At 34.0% G+C, this 24,005-nt stretch overlaps 1 protein-coding gene across 7 annotated transcripts in view; it reads right to left on the bottom strand.

Annotated features, from left to right (window-relative positions):
- Positions 1–24,005, bottom strand: part of SMCHD1 (structural maintenance of chromosomes flexible hinge domain containing 1) — a 133,971-nt gene that overhangs the window by 87,622 nt on the left and 22,344 nt on the right. For all 7 annotated transcript variants that reach the window (XR_014233989.1, XM_082353451.1, XM_082353448.1 and 4 more), the window contains 9 exons: positions 14,202–14,316; positions 13,957–14,076; positions 9,853–10,019; positions 7,811–7,901; positions 6,894–7,104; positions 4,395–4,515; positions 4,133–4,316; positions 2,005–2,199; positions 369–482 (listed from right to left, as the gene is read on the bottom strand). Coding sequence is in view for 6 of the 7 variants with exons in the window: in XM_082353451.1 (XP_082209577.1) it covers positions 369–482; positions 2,005–2,199; positions 4,133–4,316; positions 4,395–4,515; positions 6,894–7,104; positions 7,811–7,901; positions 9,853–10,019; positions 13,957–14,076; positions 14,202–14,316 (1,318 nt within the window). In the remaining variant the exon portion in view is untranslated. The remainder of the gene's footprint in view (positions 1–368; positions 483–2,004; positions 2,200–4,132; positions 4,317–4,394; positions 4,516–6,893; positions 7,105–7,810; positions 7,902–9,852; positions 10,020–13,956; positions 14,077–14,201; positions 14,317–24,005) is intronic.

The raw sequence follows: 24,005 nt of genomic DNA, 5'->3' as shown, positions 1-24,005 counted from the left end.
AGGAGCATAGTATAAGGATAAAACCAGCTCTAGTTTTGAAGTTTTTCATTCTTGAGATAGAAGTCTGGCTCCAATGTTTATGTTTGTGGGCATTGGATGAAATGTGCACTTTACAAAATTACTGTGTTAACTAGCAATAATATATGTAACATTTATTAAACACTGGGCACACAGATGTTAAGTTCTACAGATTATTAAAAACATCAAATATGAAACATAAAAATTCATGCTACCACCGCTTTAACCAATGGAAAATCCAAATACAAGGCAAAATAGAATACCGTATCTTTGTTTTAACAATTAAGCAAAAGAAAGGAGTAGTACCAAGAGACTTTGAAGAAATATTTTTTGTTATTTGGGGGTCTTACCATTGCAATTTGAACCTCTCCTCCTGTAGCATATACTTCTCCATCATGATCACCATAAAGAAAAAATTTTACAATGCTTCCATAAAAGAGAGGAAGTGTCTTGATTGTCTTGACCTAATATTTAGTTTTAAAACAAGGATTTAGTATTAATATTTACTTTTAGAAAAACAGGTTTAACAATTACTTAACAGAACTACTTTATGCAAGGAGAAAACTCAGCATCTATCATTAGAAAAATTAACAAAAAAAGCATTCTAATATTCTAATAAAGTTATATTTGTGAAGTTCTCCACTTATTTGTAACATCTTTGAAAAGACACAGTGGCTTCTTCATACAAAAATGTCATAGCTATGCATGTGTCTAAAATGCCCAAAGCCTTCAAAGTCAATTATTATTAATGCAAATTATCTCAAACCCCCATAAATGTTGCTTGCAGACTGTGAACAGTGACTTACAAAGTTATCATTTCTTTCAAATAAATTAGCTCAAAACTTGCCTATAATGTATTTCTTCTCCTTACTTGGCTTGAAAAATCTAAGGGTAATTTCCATTGGTCCAATTCAAAACGTCCCAACTACAAGGACAACAAAAATTTACACCCAACCTACCTTCCAGCCTCATTTCATTTCTGAACTATTTCTCCTCACACACACAATAGGTTGCAGCAACCCAACTCTGTTGCTTGCGGTTTCCCTGCATTTACCTGTCTTTGTCTGTGCTCAGATTATCTTCTCTGAGAAAGCGTTTCACTTGACTACCACACAGAATTTGACAAAACTGATCACTCCCTCCTTGTAACTCTTCACAGATACCTTATTCTCCTGGTTTCCTTCTATCTCACTATCTTATCCCTTTCAATTCTCCTTTGCCAGCTCCTCCTCTTCGTTTTCCTAACCTCTAAATGTTGGAAAAGCAAGCTGTAGCTACACACACTACTTGGAGGTGACCGCATTTGATTCCAAAGCTTTCGATATACGATGATGACAGTGTCACATTTGTGCATTTATTACCTTCATAATTACCTCTGAAAACCTGAGCCTTTACCTCTTTCAAGTTCCATACAAATGCCACTTCATGCACAAAGAATTGCATGATTTTACCCTCTTCTCCCAGGGCAATCCAAGGTCAGAAAATTCTCTCCTTCTAAACTATGAGCATTATTCATTCTCTCTTTTCATAGCACTTACCCCCTTCTTACCTATGATTATTCTGCTTAGGTTATCTCTGTTTTCAGGCTGTAACAGCCTGAAGGACAAAGGACATCCCCTAGATCTCTGCATTCTCTACAATGCAGTCAATAGCACAGTAACTCACGAGCAGCACTCAATAAAAATTTGCTGAAAAATAATTTCCCCATATCACAATTAGAAAAACAAAACGGAATTCTCCATTTGAGTAAAGTTTAGTGCAAGAAACAATAAAAACCTTGTTAATTGAGCCTTTGGCAAAAATCAAGTTTTTTATAAAATGTCCTGTTAAATCACGTAATTAAAATCCGTTTGGCCTTTTCGTTCTTTTCTGGCTCCTGAGGAGCCAAGAGTAAATATATTATTTTTGGTTGTTGATAAATTCTAATACATCTAATTTAGTTTCAAATTCTACTAAAAATTAAATCTAAAAGTAAGTTAAACTTACCAGCTGTCCTGCTTTGTATATTTTTCCATCCCATTCTATTGCTGAATAAGTCGCCCAGGGGCCCTGCTTTTTAGAAGGAAGATCAGGACGTGTAATTATTCCTTTAAAAAGTGTAAATTTTATTTGTTTGTCATACTTTTCATGACAGTCCTTCAGCCATAAAGCAAATTCTCTGTCAATCTTCATTCGCTGCTCCTGTAAAATTTTAAAATGTTCTATGAAATATAGCTACTAGTAAACAAATACAACCACAGACACTTCTCATTCATTTCATTTTTCCTTCCACATACCTGCCCACCCCAGAAAACCTAATAAAAAACTAAAATATTTTGCTGGATCCTTCTCCCATACAAATTTAGATTTCTATCAAACACATTACTAAAGAAAGAAAAATCTTTGCTACATCCTTGGGTCCAAGGTCTCAATGGTCAATATCAACAAAGATTTGCTTCCTTGTTTTAAATCCTAGGATATACCAAAAAATGACAAACACTGGCTGCCTAGGATAAGGAGAACTAGCTGATTAGGGGAAAAGGGTAAGTGGAAGCTTTCTTACTGTGAACGACGCACATTCTCAATAGGGCAATAAAAATATCTTTTTATGTATCAGGCACAGATTTAAATACATATAGTACTTAAACGTATATATGGTATATCTATGGTATTAAAATGTCATTGGGGGGAGTGATTAGGGGGAGAAAAGGTCAAGAAAGCTCTTTTATAAAGTGATAGTGAAAAAAACGTAAAGAAATATTGCTATGCAAAACACATCTTTTCTTTTAATTATGTATTATATATCTATATTTATTCAGAAAATAAATCATAAAATAAAAATTGTTTTCTAATAATACGTAAGAAGAAAATGTGCTACTGCTTAGCATTCTTCACCCTGATGGAAGACAGTATAGAGATTTACATTCCAGCATAATGTGCTATATACTTGTTTAATGCCTATCTTTAGGAGAATGAGTAGGGAAGATAATCTCTACATCACATGCTTTCACAGAAGACTTTGCATAAAGTTATAGAAGTTCATTTCCCCCTATATATCTTATTCCACAATATACCATTTCCAAATGAAAATGGGGCAAAACTAAAACTGATTTCAGCTTAAGTTTTTGCAGCTTATAGTCAAAGGGCCAGTAAGTTAATCACCAAAAAAAAAAACCAACTTTTGGTTTTAAAAAGTTATTTGAATAAGAAGTAACATGTACCTGGTAAACACTCAAAAATGGCATATATCTTCAAGGAACTCTTCCCCCTAATCTGTTCCCAGATACCAACTCCTTCCTGAATCAGCAAATTACTGTTGTCACTTTGTCAACTTGACAAGAATATAAAATTATTAACTAGGAATGGGACAGTCCGCCTACCAAATTTTTATGCTGTATTTCAATGTACAGCCCTTGTATTCGATAAAATTATATAAGATTCAGTAACTTTTTATTAAGAGCAAAATGAATTTCAACATGTTGTAGGGATGACTGACTATAAATACTGTGTGTCATGTATTGTGCTTATTGCTTAAGCAATTTTAAGTTCAGAATAAACGCATCCATCTCTTGGCAACTTAACATTAAACTACTGAAAGAGTAGTATCAAGTAAAAGTTTCTGAGGTGCTTAGGTAGAATAAAAGTACACTAGTTCTATCCTACTTTTTAAAAAATTTATCATTCTTTTTCTATTGATTAATGCAGATTTTAATACTGATCAATCTCACAGCACCTTTTAGCCCAAAGTATTTCATAGTTCTACCTCAATTTTACCCCCAAGATTAGATTAAAATTGCATATTTAGGTTATTAATATATAAACACAGCTTTTGTATTAGATAAAATTGTTCTTATATGCTCTTATCAAACAGACATGGTTCTGTAGCTTCTATTTACTATGTCAAGGTACTGATGAAGATCTGATAAAAGATCTGTAAATTTTATCTGAACAAGATCTAATCAGTTTGAAATTTTTGAGTGAACACATAAATGCTCATGAATGAAAATTTATACTCCTGATTAAATAAAATGAAAAGTATGCAAATTGTCAGTACAAATCTACACTACTAGTGACTTTTGTTGTACTTAAAACAGAACACTTGCAAATATTCAAAACTTGATACTTAAAACCATACCTGTCCATTTAAAATCCTTGTAAAAAGGGTGTTCTTATCTTTCAATTTTAGCTCAAGATCCATAAAGGTCAGTTTATTTGTGCTGACCTGGAATTTGTCATTAGTGAATAATGCACCAGATATCCTATTGTAGCACTCAATCGGTGCAAGCCCTCTCTTCTTAGGAGGAGTACACCAGTCAAAGCTTGAACAGAACAAAGTATTAGTTAGTAAAAAGATTAGATCACAAAACAATATAATTTCAGCAAAAATCAGAACTTACTCTTCAACAGATGTATATGGTATTAGTCGTCCATTCCAAAAACATTCAAAAATAGGTCTTTTCCCTCTTGCTGCTTTCTCAAGTATGAAACAGTCATCATCATCGTCTTCATCTTTTAATTCTAGAACAAAGGAATATTGGAACAAAATGTTTATTGCTATAAAGTATATGCAATTTTTACCACTGAGAAATCAATTTCTGTAAGTGAAATGTTAAAGCTACTTCAGAGAAATGGTAACAAAAATTCTTATGATCTTTAACATTGCATTCTATAAAACCTAAAGGTGGCTTTATTCTGTTTGCCCTCAAAAAGGCAGATTTTCAAAGTGGTTCCACATTACCAATAGTGTTTCGCATTACAAAGTCAATAATTACTTACATACTAATCAATCTGTGTTAGGAGTACTATACTAGCTACTGAGCCTGCAATCTTTAAAACCTATTTATAAATATGGGAGCTTGAATCCTGTACCTAAACCACAAGCTTCACAACTCTGTCAGAACCAGTTTACTTACATAAAAATCATCTGGAAAATCTACAGTATCTAGCAATAGCAAGTTTGCCTAGCTTGGACAAATTAATAATACTGAATGTAAGTTTACTTTATGATACAGCTAGAATTATAACCTATGTTATAAAGCACAACTGTCTACATTTTTATATTTGTTAGTAATACATTTTCATATATTCAGATAAATTAGATTCAAACATTCTGATCCTGACATGGTAATACCTCAGTCATTCTGGCATTAATCATTCCCCCCACCCCAAATAAAGCCTTCTTCTCCCAAAAAAACTCTCACAAGTCCAGCACAAGTAAATATTCCTTTCAATCACACCATTTCACTTGCTCTTAGAGAACCCCTCTGATCTCATTCAACTTACTGGCTATTATTTTAAAACATCATTTAAAGAACTTTATGTTTTTGTCTATAAGCATGCAAAAATTACAAATGGCAAATGAAAAACATGCTAGAGACTTCACGGGAGGGAAGGTCACTGAGTAATAACATGTATGAGCACTTACTAAACAAAGTCGGGCACTATTCTGAGGACTTGAAGCAGTTCTTATTCAACCCTCACAACACGTCTATGAGGCAAGAATTATTACCCCCCCATTTCACAGATACTGAGGCAGGCAGTACTTTGTCAAAGTTTACACAAAGTGGCCAAGATAGGATTCAAATCAGGAAATCTGGTTCCAAAACCCACAATACTAAGGCTATACTAAAGAATTATTCTGAATGAGAAAATTTAATACTGTTAATCTATGAAAATTCAATGCAATCCCAATAATACCACTAGGATTTTTTTAAAGTGAAAGTACAATACAAAGTGATTCCAAAGCTTATCCAGAAGAGCAAAAGATTAAGCATTAAGAATTTTCTCAAAAAAGAACAATAGCATCTTGCCCTATAGATATCAATATACAGTATAAAGGACAAGAGAGTATCATTGCTCATGTATAAAAACACAAAATAGGGACTTCCCTGGTGGCACAGTGGTTAAGAATCCGCCTGCCAATGCAGGGGACACAGGTTCGAGCCCTGGTCCGGGAAGATCCCACATGCCACGGAGCAACTAAGCCCGTGCGCCACAACTACTGAGCCTGCGCTCTAGAGCCCGCGAGCCACAACTACTGAGCCCACATGCCACAACTACCGAAGCCCACGCACCTAGAGCCCGTGCTCCACAACAAGAGAAGCCACTGCAATGAGAAGCCTGCACACCACGACAAAGAGTAGCCCCCGCTCACAGCAACAAAGACCCAACACAGCCATAAATAAATAAATAAATAAATTTATAATAAATTAATAAATAAAAACACAAACTAGATCAATTCCTTACAGTAAAAAATCCAGATCTATGCACTTATGGGAACTTCATATTATGAAAGTGATATTTAAACTATTACAAAAATCATAACGTTCAATAATTGGTGTTAGGAAACTGGAAACCCACATGAAAAATATTAAGTTAACCCACACACAAAAAAGATTAAAGATGTGTCAAAGATGTAAACATAAAATGATTAAGAAAAAAAAACCACAGGATCTTTTTTATAATCTTGAGGTACAAGAAGCCTTTCTACAGCAAGGCAAAAATCAGAAAGCATAAAGAAAAAACTAGTATGACTAAGTAAAGTTTAAAACTACTTTATAAATACCTACAAAGATAACAGGAAGACAACATGGAGACTATATAAAGGATTACTATGCAGTACATAGCTAAAAGTTCAGTTCAGGAAGAGATCTATGATAAAAGAATATATAATCTTTCTTAAAGCCACTGCTTTCTTCATCTGGAAATGAATATACACAAAAATTAAGAATTATAAAAATTATAAATACTTTAATAACTTAAGATCTGCATGAGGGAAAAAAGTTTTTAAATTTATCTAACCTCAACAGCCCAACTAATAATTATTATTAAGAAAACAAATCACTATCCTAAATCACAACTTCACATTTTGTAGCTAAGATAACAGATTAACATACTTGATGGAAAGCATGGATCATCAGGGTACGTTTCTCTATCATATAAAAAAGGGTGATATCGGATAATCCCTTCCACTACACCATCTCCTTCAACATGAGCCTTGAACTCAAAACTATCGGCTGCTGTATTTATATACAACGTCTGCATGTCATCTTGTATTTCCCTTAGGTTGATAATCTTAGGTGTCTTCCCCTTTTCAAACACAGAAATCTAAAATAAAAATAAAACAAAAACAATTAAATTCTATAGTGACTTTACTTTTGTTCTCAGCTATGATCCAACAACAGAACAGGCAAAAACTACTTTTATTTGTACAAGTAATCATCTAGCTTATTGAAATACATATATATTTTTATTTGGATTAAATAGCTCTAAGTAGCATCTCAAACAAAATATACTACAAAAAGCTGAAAGTAAGCAAAGAAAGAGCAAAGCAGAGCTGAAGGATATATTAAGTGATGAGTACATTTAATTCAAGGTTTCCTGCTAGAGGTAGGAAGTGGGATAAAGATGTACATGAAATTCTTCCTGATGTGTGGGCAAGGATACTAAGAACTCAACACTCAAATATTCTTTTCTTCTGAATCTTACTTTACCGTTATAAGACTTCTGTGAACAAAAGAGAAACTATTTATTTCTTTTCTTCCCTGCTTTTGAGACATGATATTCAGTAACAGCTCATATCTCTAGAGAAGACAGAGAAAGGAGAAACCATATACTACAGTAAACAAAGGTTCCACAAAAATATATCTAGGAATAATCTCTTTACTTGGATATCAAATTAGGAAGTGTTTTGGTAAAAGACAAGGACAGAGAAGTTGCCTATTTACTGACTGATTTTTCTTGTCCAGAGTAACTTGGAACTAGAACAGATACCTAATAATTCACAATACTTGAAGAAAGAATTTTATCTTACTTCAATATCAATGTTGTTGAAAGGTCCAACTTCTTTTGATGTACGTTTTTCATTTCCTTTTGGGCCATGAATATAGTAATGATAAATATGCCTAAAACATAGAAAAATAACTTTACACTTTTAATTCACATAAAATTACAGTTCATCTCATCTTCTACCAAAAAAAATTCTATAACTACTATTTGGCAGTACCTACTAGGTGCCAAGCACTATACTAAGCATTTTTAAACAGAGTACACCATTTAATGGTAAAAACAATCCTGAGATTCAGGTATTATTACCCTTCATTTTATATAGAAATCGGAATGCAAGAAAAATATATAATTTAATTTACTTAAGGTCACAGAATTATAGAGTTGGGGGGGCTTCAATCCAAGTCTTTCCAACTTCAAGGCCCAAATACTTTAAGTATAGTTTATCAAAAAAACTAAAACTAGAAGTTAAGAGGCTATAATTCTACTTGTTAGGGATGTTCTACAAAGGACTCAAATATCAGGGAGTATACAGGATTGGGTATCTTTAACTTATGTCCCCAACATGAGAGTATCATTCTGTAACTCTCATCTTTCTTCTCCTGTGACACTGAAACAATCTTATGCCAATACTCCTAAAACTAATAAATTCAACATTATCCCATCAAAAACCACCACTTCAGAAATCTTTATTTTATTTTGGCAAATGTTTCAAAAGATTATATTTGGGGGAGATTATTCACCTCTCCCCATATCCCGTATCACATGTGTAATTATTCCTCAAGCAGGAATTTAAAATATTCCTTCATATGAATTTTAACTTTTTAAAATTACATTAATTGTCCTAGTTTAAAACACTACTAAGATAAAAGGAAATCACTGAAAATCATGAGATCTTTCTTCAGACATCTCAAAAGTGTTAACATCATAGTCAACAATAAGTTTACAACCATACATTAAGAAAGAGTGCTATAAATAGCTTAGCAAGTGTCTATTTCAAAGAATGGTTAAAGTTATACGTCATTCTTTTTAAAAGCAACAGTTAAGTTATAATTATGTCATTAATGTACACTGAATTCCTTCGGTTAAGAAAAATAATAAAATAACTAATAAAAGATGTTCTTAGAGAAGAAACATTCCGAAGTCCTATTTAAAACTCTTGTGTTACAGAGCCAATAAACATCAGTATTCAAGAAAAAAGGCATTCCTAAAATCAAATTTATTTCCCCATAAAAAATTTTAATTGTTAATATATATGTATAAAATAGAGAATCGCAAAGTAAGTACAACAGCCCTTTGAATAAATAAGAAAAGATACTTTCTTTAAAAACATGAATTTTGTACAGTATACCCATTTTTGCAAGACTAATTAATTCAGGCTAATACAAATTATGGAAACAATCCAGTCAAAGGTCTACACTGTGTAACTACAGAGGAAAAAACTTAAGAGCCATTCAATATATATACTTTTGATTTGATCTAATGGAATATATGCTCTCTAGAAGTTTTCCTGGAATAGATACACAAAGATTTATTTTCAGTATTACTCATGTCATACAGGCACATACAGATTTTTTTTTTTATTTTAATAGACTCAATACATTCATTCAGTAAACTTTTATTGAGCATCTAATATGTAACAGGAAACACTGGGATACAGCAGTGCATAAAAAACGACAGACATTCCAAGGTAGAAGGCAGACAAAAAAATAAGTAAACTGTGTGGTATGGAAGATTATAATACATGCTACACAGGAAAGGAAAAAGGGGGGATCTGAGAGTGATGAGCTGAATTGGATGAACTCAAGTTTATTTTAAATGTTATCACAGTTGTCAAAAAGCATGTTTGTATTTGTATTTGTAATGACCAATACATTACCGGTGACTGGTGCATTATTTACAGAATACAGAACCATTTTAACGTTAACATCAGAGTAATGGTTCCTGTACTGAAGGGAAGGAAATGGGATAGAAGTAAAGCAGACAGCCAAGAGGCTTCAATGTCTGTAATATTTTCTATCTTAAGAAAGATAAGAAGAAACATGTCCTGAATCAAATGTAAATACTTACGCTAACTGTCTTGTCCAAAGAAGGAAATAATTTTTCAAGTACTGTATGTGTTCTGGTTGTACCCCTGTGATAACCACAGCAGTAAAGCTATCTTTTTCCTTCTCTTCTGAGATAAGATGTTGTAGAAATCTTTCATCATCATTTGTAATGTGAACAGAATCAGACGGCTACAAGAGTGAACATAAAGTACAACACATTACATGCACCTTAACTGTAATTAACAAATAAAGTTTACATCAACCTTTAATGTGATTCACTTGGATAATTTCAAATACAGGCTTCAAAAATCTTTTGGAGGAAAATGGCCAATTGCAAATCAGCTGAGTGTGTGACAACAATGCTGTGAGGAGAGGGAAACTTTTACATAGATGGCTAAACTGGCACACATCAAGGAGAATGCTACACCGTAATGCTACACGAATTGGAGAATCATAAAGAAAAGGGTAAAGAAAAATAAATACTGAGTTTAAAAATGCACCCCAAAATTCAGAACACTTACCCTAAGGTGGAATGAGTCCTTGCTTGGGGTACCTACCACTTAACTTGGTCAGGACCAATGCCCAGCCAGCCCTCCAAGTTCAGGAAAACTAGGATGCAGCCTGAACCCAGCTGGCTTAGCCCAAAGGCACTCTGTTTAAAAGGGAGTAAAATCATCCTGGGCCCCAGTCCACTTTCAGAGAATATCTACAGTTTGCAGAGGGAAGTGGGGAGGGGGGAGTGGGGGAGTGTTTGAGGATAAGAATTACAAACTTCTCAGTTTTTACTATGAGTCTGTATGTTAAAAATTGCATGCATATATATACTATATAAGTTGTACACATAAAAACTTATAAGGCTAAAGATACACACTGAACTATTATGTCTAGGAAACTGGTTTTCTTTTTTTAGTAAGTGTGTATTACTTTCTTAATAAAAAATAAAAACCAACCCTCCAATACGATTCCAATGCATCCCTACACACTAAATTACTAATATTATAGCTACAATACATAATATATAAGTAACATTTTATACAGTTTGAGAGTTAGTAGATTAGCTTGGGTTTACTGATGATGCAGGTTCATTATCCAAATATTTGGATAGCAGCTTCTAAGCCCTATGACTCAACCTGGGCATGAGGAAAATAGGGTTCAAGATAAAAGAAAGACAGCATCCTTCCTCCCTACAAATTCCATCTAATAGATGAGAAACAAATGATTATAAAACAATGTGCCATTAGAAAGCTATAAGCCAAGAACTACAGAGTTAAAAAAATAAAAATGGGGTGACATTCACCCAGCAGATGACTTAATAAAAACATCCCAGACCAATGAGAACATGAAGGATTTGAGACTATAAGGGATACAAGGTAGTTTAGAATATATGTTAAACATATGATGAAGGACGCGGCTGGAAAGGCTGAATCAAGCAGTGGAAATGAGTGGAAGAGAGGATAAATGAAAGGAACTATTTCAAAGGAATTAAATGTGGTGAATGATTAACAACAAGGATTACAATTACTACTATACTGTTAATGGCTGGAGGAAAAGGGGAAGAAAATAAGAAACGCTTATAGATATTTGATTTCAGATGTACCAAAAGGGAGTTATTTACAGAACCCCTGGAGAGGGACATCTAACTGAAACTGGAAATGCGTGTGCTAGATAGGATCAATTGGTATTCAGCTGCCATTTGTACCACCTTATGTTGTCCCCTCCCAGGCTGCAGAGGATGGAAAGAAATCCAAAAACGTCTATTTCTCAGACTCTTAAATTTTTGCTTGTGGATGCAAATTAGGTTTCACCAATTAGATGTACTAGCCAAAGATTTAGAAGGGAAAAATGAGGCAAAGGCCATCTCCTGAGGTTTCTTAAAAGTTTTCTGTTACCATGCAAGGTACTGAAAGACCAGTATCCAGGTTCCAGCTTAAGCATCAGCACTGATACAGCACTAGTAATGGCCAGAAATTCTGTGTCCATTGTTGGAGCAATTGTGGCAGCAAGACTTTTCCAACTCCTGGATCAGAGACAAGGTATTGTGTTTCTGAATTCCAGATTCAGCTGTGGTCCTCCAGCTACATGATTACAGCAGATGTTGCAGCATCCCTAGAAGGTCAGTTTGGAATATCCTGGCATCATTCTACAAGACTCAGCCTAAAGATCATTCCCTCAGCCCTTCCAATAATCATCTAAGCATCTAATTCCCTTTATGAAATCCTTTTCTGTTTAAAATGGCCAGAATGGTTTCTTCCCTTTAAGGAGTCCAGACTGATTCAATGTTTCAATCTTAAGAAGAAAGTCTTGACAAGAAATACATATTTGAGAACTGCTGGTATTAAGTGGTATATATAGGAATGAATATATATATATGGGGGGGGGGCGCGTGTGTGCTAGCCCCCATAGATCAAGAATCATCAACCCCCCCCACACAGTAGTAACTGATAACAGCTTAGGAATAGAGGAGGAGCCCCCAAAAAGTAGGCTGGAAAGGACAGGTCAGAAAAAGAAAAGGACTAGGGACCTACTGGTACCCATGAAATGTTTGCTGGGATGAACTAAGCACAAAACACAGGAAAAGCTGGAAGAAATGATGACCCAAGAGACCTCAGTACTATCCAAGCTTTATCATATGTATACAGTTCTGAAAAAAATCACTTAAATTCTCTATTTCTATTTTTTACCAGTTTTAACACGGCAAATAATATTTCCACCAATATACTTTATAGGGCTTTGTGATTTTAAGATAACATAGAAAAGATAAGACAGAATACTGTTACATAAACAATGTTATTAAGGTATGTAAATTGTTAAATAAATGCAATAAATTTAAAGAGGAAAAGGTGGAATGAGCAAAATGAAGAAATTTCTCGGACAGAGGATAATGTTCAGTTATAAAGAAAGTAAAAGTAGCTAATAAACATGAAAAAAATTCAGCCCACTAGTATGAAAGAAAAGGTATTATTTTCACTTATCAAACTACTAACATTCTGCTATCATTCTTCCCTCCCCGCTTTGTTCTTTTGAAAAATAAGGAAATGATCCAACAGGCACTTCCAATATACCTTTGTTGGGAGTGTATATGATTTGGGTTCAACCTTTCAGAAAAGTGACTTTGTAATATACACCATAAATGTTTCTAAGTTCAAATTCCTTATAACGGTTATAAAAATTCTAACAATTTATACGAAGAAAAAACTGCAATTCAGGCAACATGTTATGCAAAGATACTAATGGCAGTGTCTTTATAATTATAATAAAATCCTTCAAGTAAGCTAAATGCTTAACAGAATAGTGAAATTACTGTACATTTAGCCAAAGATACTATGAAGCTATTAAAAGTGTGTTGTGTACCAAAATACTTTCTAAAATGAAGAAATACTCAAAATATTAATAAATCAGAGCTCAAAAAACCATAAGTATATGACAGAGTTAAACTAGAAGAAAATTCAACTAAATATGTCATAAGTACTTTTTTCTGGTATTTGAGACTATTTTTATTTTCTTTATAAAATTTTTTACAATTTGCTTTATAAGCAGAAAAGAATTTTTTTCAATCTTACTTTTAAAAAAGGTTTTAAAAAATTTAAAAATTCTAAAATGTTTCAAACAGAGAAAAGTTGAATGAGTAATACAACAAATACCATGTGCTCACCACCAAGATTCAAATTTGTGAACAGTCTCCTTATTAAAATGAGCGTTTGAATTCAAATTTATAACAGAAATAAGTTTCTCGTTTACTTATTTCTCTGGAGCTCAGATTTCTTAAAAGTCTATTACCCTATCACTGTTTTCTACTTTGCTTCTATGATTATTATACAACAAATATTTAAAAACTCAAACTCAGTGCAAGGAAAAAGGTTTACAATCTTATGAACAATTTCCAGAAAGCTTACTTGGCTTTATGAGAAAATCTGTTTTCTGAAGACTTCAGCCTGAGAAAGCACATAAATGATCACTTCTGCTATTCACATAATTAAAAGAAAAGTAATAAAAATTTAATTTGAAAATTCCCTATCTTCAAGTTTTTAAAATGACATTAGTATCTTAGAAAATGAAAAAAATGTTCTCGTCTTATCATCCATCCAAAGTAATGAATCTACAATTACTGAGTTAAAATGTATTGTACCTTTCTGTTTCTAATATATCCACTATATATTGCCTCTTTATTTTTCTCCTTCTTCTCAAAATCTTCTTTAGAAAGTACAAGTTCATGAACATCCTGGGAATCTGCAGGTTTGCTTATCATCTGTTAAATATTAAAAAGAGTACTTTATAAATTCCCACAACTTAAACTGGATAACTAACACATTTAGAAAGTCAACCTCAAAATATTTTGATCAACTTTCACTTTTAAGAAATATTTTTACTTACTCTGGCTGATTGTCCAACAAAGAAAACAGCCTGCTTGCCCCCAACACCAAAATAGGAAATATCACTATTTAAACTGCGTGGCACTGGTAGTGGTCGAACATATCCTGAATGATCACTAAAATAAAACATTACATTAATGCAATGATGTTAAACAAACTACTCAGGTGCTAAAGGAAATTGTTATAGCAGTTTTATTAAGTGTTAATAAAATGATCCCCGAGCCAGATAACGCCCCTATTCAAATGTAAAAGAGCCAAAAGCCAAAACATCATCTAGTCCAATGGCTCTCAAAGTTTATTACCCAGACCAGCTGCATCAGCAACACCTGGAAATGCTAAGAAATGCAAATTCTTGGGCCCACCCTGATAAATCAGAAAATCTCAAATATCTGAATAACTCTACAATCTTCCCTTCAAAATTGTTTACTCCTTCAAAACTCATTAAAATATTGCCTCAATACTAATGGGAATTACAGCAAAGAGATTCTTATTTCCATGTATCATGACAAACGAAGAGCTCTGATTGAACCTCCTACTGCACCATAACAACACTCCGGAGAGTAGGCATCCCTGGTCTCTCGAAATATAGGCAAGATCGCTAGGGACACCATTTTCCAGTATCAGAAATAAGCAGAATTGGGGATGAGGCTGGAACCACTATTACACCAAATGGAAAGGTTAGAGAGCAGATGTGGCATAGCTGGAAAGATTTAGAGAACACAAAGATACATTCAAAAACACTTACCCATAAGAAACAAAGAAAAAAAGGAATGAAAAATATCAAAGTGGGACTAAAAACATGAATGACTGAAGGATAATATCTCACACACAAGTTTAAATGTACTTGGAGAAAGAGAGGAGAGAACAGATAAAAGCTGCAAATATTCTCAAACCACTAAAAGGCATAGATCCACAGATTCAGACCAAAAGAGCCCAAACAGGATACATAAAAAGAAATCCACATCACAGTGAACACTAAAAACAAAACAGAAGAACTAATAAACAGACTGAGAGAGAAATGGCTTTGCAGGCTTTGACAGCAACAGTATAAGACAGTGGAATATTATCTCCAAAGGGCCAAGAGAAAAGGTCAATGTAGAACTGAGAACTAGGACTAAATAAAGAATTTACAGACAAAATCCAAGGGAATTTACCATTAAGAGATTTGCTCTAAAGGAATGTTCCTACAAGCACAATCTGACATACAAGGTTATCATAATATGGTAAGTACAAAGGTAATTTTTAATATATGTGTTAAAAAATTTTTCATGTGTTGTTAGAAAAAATGGTGAATATAATTTGTGGGATTTCCGAAGTCAGACTTGAAATACTAGACAACAAAAGTATAACTTTGGGAAGGAAGTGATCAGAGATAAAGTGTTCCAAATTTTTTAATATGGGAGAAGGGAGGTGTTTTTTTAAATTTTGAAGTATGATGTTAATGTGCATTTTTAAATTTCAAAGACAACCAGGAAAACAAACAGATAAATTCTAAAATATTAAAAGAGAAAAAAAGGTAGAACAACATTTTCAAAAGCAACAACAAAAAGATGCAATGAATTTAAAAACAAAGAAAACAAAAACGAGAAATAATGGGATAAATAAAAATATTTTAATTGGTATAAAAAGTTCTCACCCATATATCAATAATCAAAATAAAGACAACAATGACCAGGTAAAACACCATAATACCAGACCTACAAAACAAAGCACACAAAAAATAGCCCCCTGACAACATACAAAGCAACCGCCATACACAAACTCATCTCCACACAACAAAGACACAAACCTGCCCCCATGCAAAAAAGCATGCGTATACACAAACACCCCACACAATACACAAACCACACAACATGCATGCACACTTACAGTGCTCCCCCAACACAAACACACAATGTATACAACACCAACTATAAAAAGAACATCTTAAAAGAGTCAGAGAAACCATACATTCCGAGAAACAAAGATAAGAATGACAATGGATTTTTCATTGTAAACTGTGCAAGTCAGTAGAAATGGAGTAGCATTTTTAATGTACTAAAATGTTTAACAAAGTCAACCTAAAATTCTATACTCAACAAAAATATGTTTAAAGGGGGAAGGAGGGTAAGAATAGATCCAAACTTTATCAGACATACAAAAGCTGAAAAAATTCACTGAGAGCAAACATGAATTATAAAAACTGTTAAAAGACCTTTAGGAATGAAAATGATACTATGGATTTAAACAAAGGAATGAAGACCACCAGAAATGGTAAATACGTGGGTAAACATAAACTGCCTCAGGGACTCAAACTAATACTTGTATATGAATGTTCATAGCAGCATTATTCACAATATACAAAAAAGGTAGAAACAAGACAACCGTCCATTAACCTATGAATAGAAAAATGTAGTATAGCTGCATAATTCAGCCATAAAAAGGGGTGAAGTTCTGATACAATCTACAACATGGATGAACCCTGAAAACATTATGCTAAGTGAAATAAACCAGAAACAAAATGACAAATATTGTATGATTCCTCTTAAATGAAGTACCTAGAATAGGCAAATGCATTGAAACAGAAAGTAGAACTGTGGTTACCAGCAGCTGGAGGTGCGGAGAATACAGAGTTATCTTTTAATGGCTATGAAGTTTGTTTGGGAAAGACAAAAATCTTTGAAAATACATAATGGTAATGGTTGTAAAACACTGTGAATATAATTAATGCTACCAAATTATACACTTTAATTTAATGTTATACTTTTTTTTAACCACATTTTTAAGAAAACAACTGTTAAAAAGAGAAACTCATAGAAACAGACAGTAGAAAAGTGGCTGACAGGGACTGGGGAGTGTGGGAAATAGGTAGAGGTTGGTAAAAGGGTACAAACTTTCATCAATAAGATGAATAAGGTCTGAGGAGCTAATGTATAACATTGTTAAGTACAGTCAATAACACTACTGTGTAACTGAAATCTGCTAAGAGAGTAGAACTGTGATAAATTAAAGATGTATACTATGAACCCTAGTTGCCAGTAAAACAAAAGAACAGAGTAGCAGCTAATAAGTCAATGAAGGAAACAGTGGAAGCACACATACACACACACACTCAATTTGAAATAAGGCAGAAAAAAGGGAAATGTGGGGAAAAAGGGAAAAATAAACAAATAAGAAAGATGGTAACCAAGAATACTGATAATCACATTAAATGTAATTGGTCTAAACATCCCAATTAAAAGGCAGAGATCGTCAATTTTAATACATAACCAAATGCTGCCTAAAAGAAACACTCTTTAAATATTACGAGACAGTAGGTTAAAAGGTTGGAAAATGAGTTACCATTTCAATACTAATGAAAACAGAGCTGGAGGAGATATATTAATATCGGACAAAGTTAATAAAAGAATATTACCTGGGAATAAAGAACAATGAAACAAATATGCACATAAATAAAATAGACTACCTTTCTCTGCTTGAGTTTTTAAAATTACATTAGACTGTTGAAATAAAAATAACATGGTCTGATATGGTTCTCAATATATGTAGAGGTAACACTTAAAACTAAATTATAAATGGGAGAGAGTTAAAATACCTAAATAATTTGGTGAGATTTCTGTAATTCACTTTAATTGGCAAAATGTCCATACTAAGAGACTGTAATACAGTATTCCCTGGAGCAGCCATTAAAAAATAAATAAATAAATAAAAGATATACTTGAAAACCACTATAAAGAAAACAGTGTAGTAAAATATGTTCAAGTAAACCACAAAAAGGCCAGAAAAGACAAATGCAAAACAAAGGGAACAAATAGAAAAGTTAAAACAGGACATATTTGAGTCCTAATGTATCAATAATTAAAAATAAGTAAATGTAATAGTACAAATACACTAAATAAAACTGACAGAGTGAATTAAAAACTGACCCAACCAGGGACTTCACTGGTGGTCCAGTGTTTAAGAATCCACCTTCCAATGCAGGGGATGGGGGTTTGATCCCTGGTCAGGGAGCTAGGATCCCATGCGCTGCAGGGCAACTAAGCCTGTAAGCCCCAACTACTGAGCCCACGAGCTCTGGAGCCTGCATGCCACAACTAGAGAGAAATCTGTGCACCGCAACTACTGAGCCTGCATGCCACAACGAAGATCCCACGTGCCACAACTAAGACCTGACACAGCCAAAAAAAATAAATAAATATTCTAAAAAGACTATAGTCAAAAAAATTTTTTAAATAAATTAAAAAATTAAAAAAAATTAAAAATGACCCAACCGTATGCTGTCTACAAGAAACTCATTTTAAATATAATGATATAGGTATTTTAAAAGAAAATGGATAAGAAAAGATATACCATACAAACATAAACAAAAAGAAAGCTGGAGTGGCTACACTATCAAATAAAATACATTTCAGAGCAAGAAATTATCAGGGACAGAAGCATTATGGGAACTTCCCTGGTGGCGCAGTGGTTAAGAATCCGCCTGCCAATACAGGGGACACAGGTTTGAGCCCTGGTCTGGGAAGATCCCACGTGCTGCGGAGCAACTAAGCCTGTGAGCCACACTACTGAGCCTGCGTGCTGCAACTACTGAAGCCCATGCCCCTAGAGCCTGTGTTCCGCAACAAGAGAAGCCACTGCAATGAGAAGCCCATGCACCGCAATGAGAACCCCACGCACCGCAATGAAGGGTAGCCCTCGCTCGCCGCAACTAGAGAAAGCCCGTGCGCAGCAACAAAGACCCAACGCAGACAAAAAATAAATTAAATTTTTTTTAAAAAGGCATTATGAAAGGGTCAGTTCACTGAAAAGTCCTAACAATCTCAATTATGCATACAAAAAATAACACAAGTTAAAAATACACAGAGCAAAAATTCAGAGAACTGGAGCTCTTCAATACTCCTCTCTTAGTTACTACTGCTACACAGAAAATCAGCAAGGATAAGAAAGAACTGAAAAATATTATCAACAGATGGAATCTAATTGAGATTTACAGAACACTCCTCCCAGCAACAGCAAAATACACATTCTTTTCAAGGACACAGAAAATTCACCAAAATATAGATCACATCCTAGGTCATAAAACAAATTTCAACAAATTTAAAAGAACTGAAACCATGTAGAGTATGTTCTCTGAATATAATAAAGTCAAACTAGAAATCAACATAAAGACAAGAAAATCTATTGGGAGCATTTGGAAATTGAACAACACATTCCAAAAAAGATCCATGGATCAAAAAGCAAGTTGCAAGGGAAATAAAAGTTACACTGAACTGAATGAAAGTGAAATTACAGCATATTAAAACTTGTGGGATACAGCAAAAGTTGTCCTGAGAAGAAAATTTATAACACAAAATATTCATGTTAGAAAAGAAGTAAAAAAAAACCTGTAAGATTCCACATCAAGATACTACAAAAAGAGCAAATAAACCCAAAGTAAGAAGGGCATAAATAATAAAGAGCAGAAATCAAAGAATTTGAAAACAGGAAAACAGAAAATTTATCAAAGCAAGCACTAGTTCTTTACAAACATTACCCACAACTATATGCCAATAAAATTGAAAATTTAACAAAATGGACTAATTCCTAGTAAAATATAACTTACCAAAGCTAAATCAGTAAGAAATAGAAAGCCAAAATATTCTTATAACTCTATAAAGAAATCAAAGCAATAGTTAAAAATTCCTCCTGCAAAAAACATACCACATCCAAATGGTTTCCCAAGTGAGTTTTATCAAACTTTCATAAGTGGTTAAAGTATAAATTAATACGATCACTTTGGAAAATAATTCGCCATTACCTTGTAAGTTGGAACATTCATTTTTATATCCTACAAATTCCCTCCTAGGCATATACCTAAAACTTACGTAGATTTGGACCAGGAAATATATATAACAGAATACTACACACACACCCCATATATAAGATAGTACTGCTAACAATTGCTAAAACTTGGGGGAGAAAGCCAAATGCCCACTGACTGGAGACTGGATAAATAAAGTGGGATTCCTTTTTGGTATATATTAAAGATTACATGGTTATGAAAATGAATGTACTACAGACCCACACAAATATGCAATCTTAGTAACCTAATATTAAATGAAAATGCAAGTCCCTTATAGATCAACATATAGTATGATTACACTTTTTCATATTATCAAAAACAAGCAAAATTAGATATATACATTTAACAAAAGGAAATAGCTAACACATATATATGGAATCTAAAAAAAAAAATGGTTCTGAAGAACCTAGGGGCAGGACAGGAATAAAGACGCAGACGTAGAGAACGGACTTGAGGACACAGGGAGGGGGAAGGGTAAGCTGGGTCAAAGTAAGAGAATGGCAATTGAGATATATACACTACCAAACGTAAAATAGCTAGCTAGTGGGAAGCAGCCACATAGCACAGGGATATCAGCTTGGTGCTTTGTGACCACTTAGAGGGGTGGTATAGGGAGGGTGGAAGGGAGACGCAAGAGGGAGGGGATATGGGGATATATGTATACGTACAGCTGATTCACTTTGTTATACAGCAGAAACTAACACACAATGTAAAGCAATTATACTCTAAAAAAGATGTTTAAAAGAAAAAAAGTAAACAGAAGAACAATTCAAGATACTTGTTAACTTTGGTGGCAGGGATGAGGAGGACACAGATATAAGTTACAGTATATTCTACTTACTGGATTGGGTGGCAAATTCTGGTTATTCAGCTTATTAAATTTTTCAATAAATAAACTTTAAAAGGGCATGTCCTACACCATTGTAAAGCAATTATACTCCAATAAAGATGTTAAAAAAAAAAAGGGCATGTCCTGCATTGATACATTGTAATAAACCAAGAATTAATTAAATTCTATGAACAAAATATTAAGAAAAATAAAGAGTGAATAGGTTCTAAGACTTTAATTACTATGACAATACTTCCAGGAAATATGCTGAAAATACCCTCCCCTAAATATTCTCCTTAAAACACATATGGGGAAGTACATTAAAAGTTTGGGAGGGCAGAACTCAGAGATAAAACAATATATACATACTTAATCTGATTCAAAACTAAGGAATTCTGTTCACTGATTAGGAATGGACACACTTAATGACCAGGCAGTAAGTTTCCTTTTTCAACCTTTTTCCTAAGTTTCTTTTTCCATTCATGAAAGCCTAACCTAAGCAAAAACCCTATTACAGCAAATAAGGCTGAAAATACTAATTTCCAGTAGGTTTTAGACTTGTGTAAATGAGTTCAGAAAATTCCTATATCCACACTCACGGGCTATATAGATCTCCCTTCATGAAGATAAATATAATCTAAGATCTTAAGAAACAATTTTGCATCACAGAAGGAGTCCTCTGGAGAATTTAGAAAGTCACCTCCCTCAAAATAAATTTTTATCACAGTCTAAAAAAGTTTCAGAAACTATCTCATCCTTATTCTTCATACAATATAAGAGGGCACTATATCTTTGTGAAACAACAGTATTTATTAGAAAAGAGAAGCAAAATCTGCATGAAAATGTATGATAAAAGGTGTAGAAGGTAAGAAAAAGGAATAGGAGAGACGATCAAATTAGTAAAAAGAAGCAGGTAAGTGATTCAGGAAATATGGTAGAGAGACTATGTATATATATTTAGATCTCACTATCTCCAATCTACCACAGGGAAAAAAAATCAGCCACAATGAAGAAAGTGGCAAATGGCCATAGGTAACTAACCGAGCTTCTGGAATACACGTGTCTCATCTCGATACAGATGTGTCTCATCTGTGAGACACAATGGAAATAACCAAATTAAAGTAGGATGCCTAAATGTTACATTCTCTAAATTCAAGTAAGTACAAATATCTACTTGAAAGTTCATCTTAATTGCAGAAAAATACTAAAGACAATTGAGCTTTTTCTTTAGGAAAATTAGGGAAAATCCTGTTGGGAGTCCATTTCTACAACCTAAAAGTGGCATGGGAAACAGGCCATGTGGCATGCTATTTTTATTTTCCAAAAAACGGCTGACTGAGTTGAGAGCTTTTTAATTGCTGAGCAAGTTTAAAGTGCAGAAAGTAGCACTGATCCAACACACATCTGAATTATGGCCACCCAGCTGGTCTAACTGATGTCACCCTTCTTTCTTCCACAAAATAATTAAATGAACACATAGTATTACAACAAGGTTCTAGGTATCTAATTTAACTTATGATTGTAACAGTGCCTCAGTCATGAGCAAATTTCCTAGGTCCAGGTAATGTTCTTTATCTTAGGGGTTTGGATTAGACCAGTGTATGCACTTGTCAAAAATCAGTTAATTGAGTGATCACTTCCAGAATGGCAAAGTAAGAACATATGAAAATCCACTCGTTGATAAACACAAAAACAACACCTGAAAAAATTGTCAACATCAACTTTTTCAGAACTGCAAAAATTAACTTAAGTCTTGCAACAATCCAAGGAGTGTTTATTTAAGACACATTGATGAGTTTTGGTAAAAACTGCGAGCTCTGTTATGTTTTAACATACCCTCTCCCATTCCCCTCTCACCAGCTCCACAGAAGCCTTGAAAACAAACAGCCCTGCAATCATGTTGCAAACTAACAGCTTAGGAGTCACTGGAATGTGTTTGGAGTTCCCCAAAAGCTCCTTCCGCACAGAATTGCCATTATTGGATCTGACAGTTCCACAGAAACTTCCACTTGCAGGGTTTGTCTTTATTTGACCTAACTCAGAACTTGCTCTCTGTGAAAAGCATTTTCCTTGGGTCATTTGTCAAAAACAATCAGTGGCAGATGTTTACCATCAAAGCTGACTAAGGCAATGAAAACAGTTGGGAGAAAACAAGAATCTGGGCAAATACTCAGAAGAAAAAGCTGGGGAATGAGAGGTCCATAGTGGTTTTTAAAAGCTCCAACATAGTCATGAGAATCAAGGTCACACTCATGTGCAGGATTGTATACATACTCAAGAAAGAACTGAGAAGGCTCTAATCTCTTATTTCTGGTTGACTTTGAGGTTTGGTGCAACCAAGAGTTAAAGGCTAAGGCAGAGCTGTAAACTTCCTGCTGGAACAATAAAAACAGCCCAGTATGCACACAGAACCCCTTGGCAAAAGCTGTAAGACTTAGTGGTTCCAGACATTCAAGGAAATGTCTGATCATTAGTTGACCACCAAATTAACTGAGCAGAGACTTAAGGGGCAACACAAGATAAAGAATACAGGTTTTACAGAATTAGTTTAGGGAAGTCACTATACAAACAACAAAAAGACAAAAGCAACAGTAAGCCCTGGGGAGAAAGATAAATCTGATTTCCAGATTTGCCACACTATATAATTTAAAATGTCCTATTCTAGGGACTTCCCTGGTGGTCCAGTGGTTAAGACTCCATGCTTCCAATGCAAGGGGCACGGGTTTGATCCCTGGTAGAGGAACTAAGATCCTGTCCATGCCAGGCGTGGACAAAAGATAAATAAATAAAATAAAATGTCCTATTCTAAACAAAAAAACTATGTGCCACACCAAGAAATATTAAAGTCTGGCCTACACACAGGGAAAATAGCACTCAGTAAAAACTGTCCCAGAGAAAGCCCAGGGATTAATTAGACTTAGCAGACAAAGATTTAAGTCAGCTTTTTTATAACAAATGCTGGAGAGGGTGTGGAGGAAAGGGAACCCTCCTATACTGTTGGTGGGAACATAAGTTGGTGCAGCCACTATGGAAAACAGTATGGAGGTTCCTCAAAAAACTAAAACTAGAGTTGCCATATGATCCAGCCATCCCACTCCTGGGCATATATCTGATGAAAAATATAATTCAAAAAGATACATGCACCCCTATGTTCA

Source organism: Balaenoptera borealis (assembly GCF_965194805.1).
Source record: "Balaenoptera borealis genome assembly, chromosome: 14".
NCBI classification, from domain to species: domain Eukaryota; kingdom Metazoa; phylum Chordata; class Mammalia; order Artiodactyla; family Balaenopteridae; genus Balaenoptera; species Balaenoptera borealis.
Note: the sequence above shows the minus strand (reverse complement) of the source record. Positions and strands in the feature narration are given on the sequence as shown.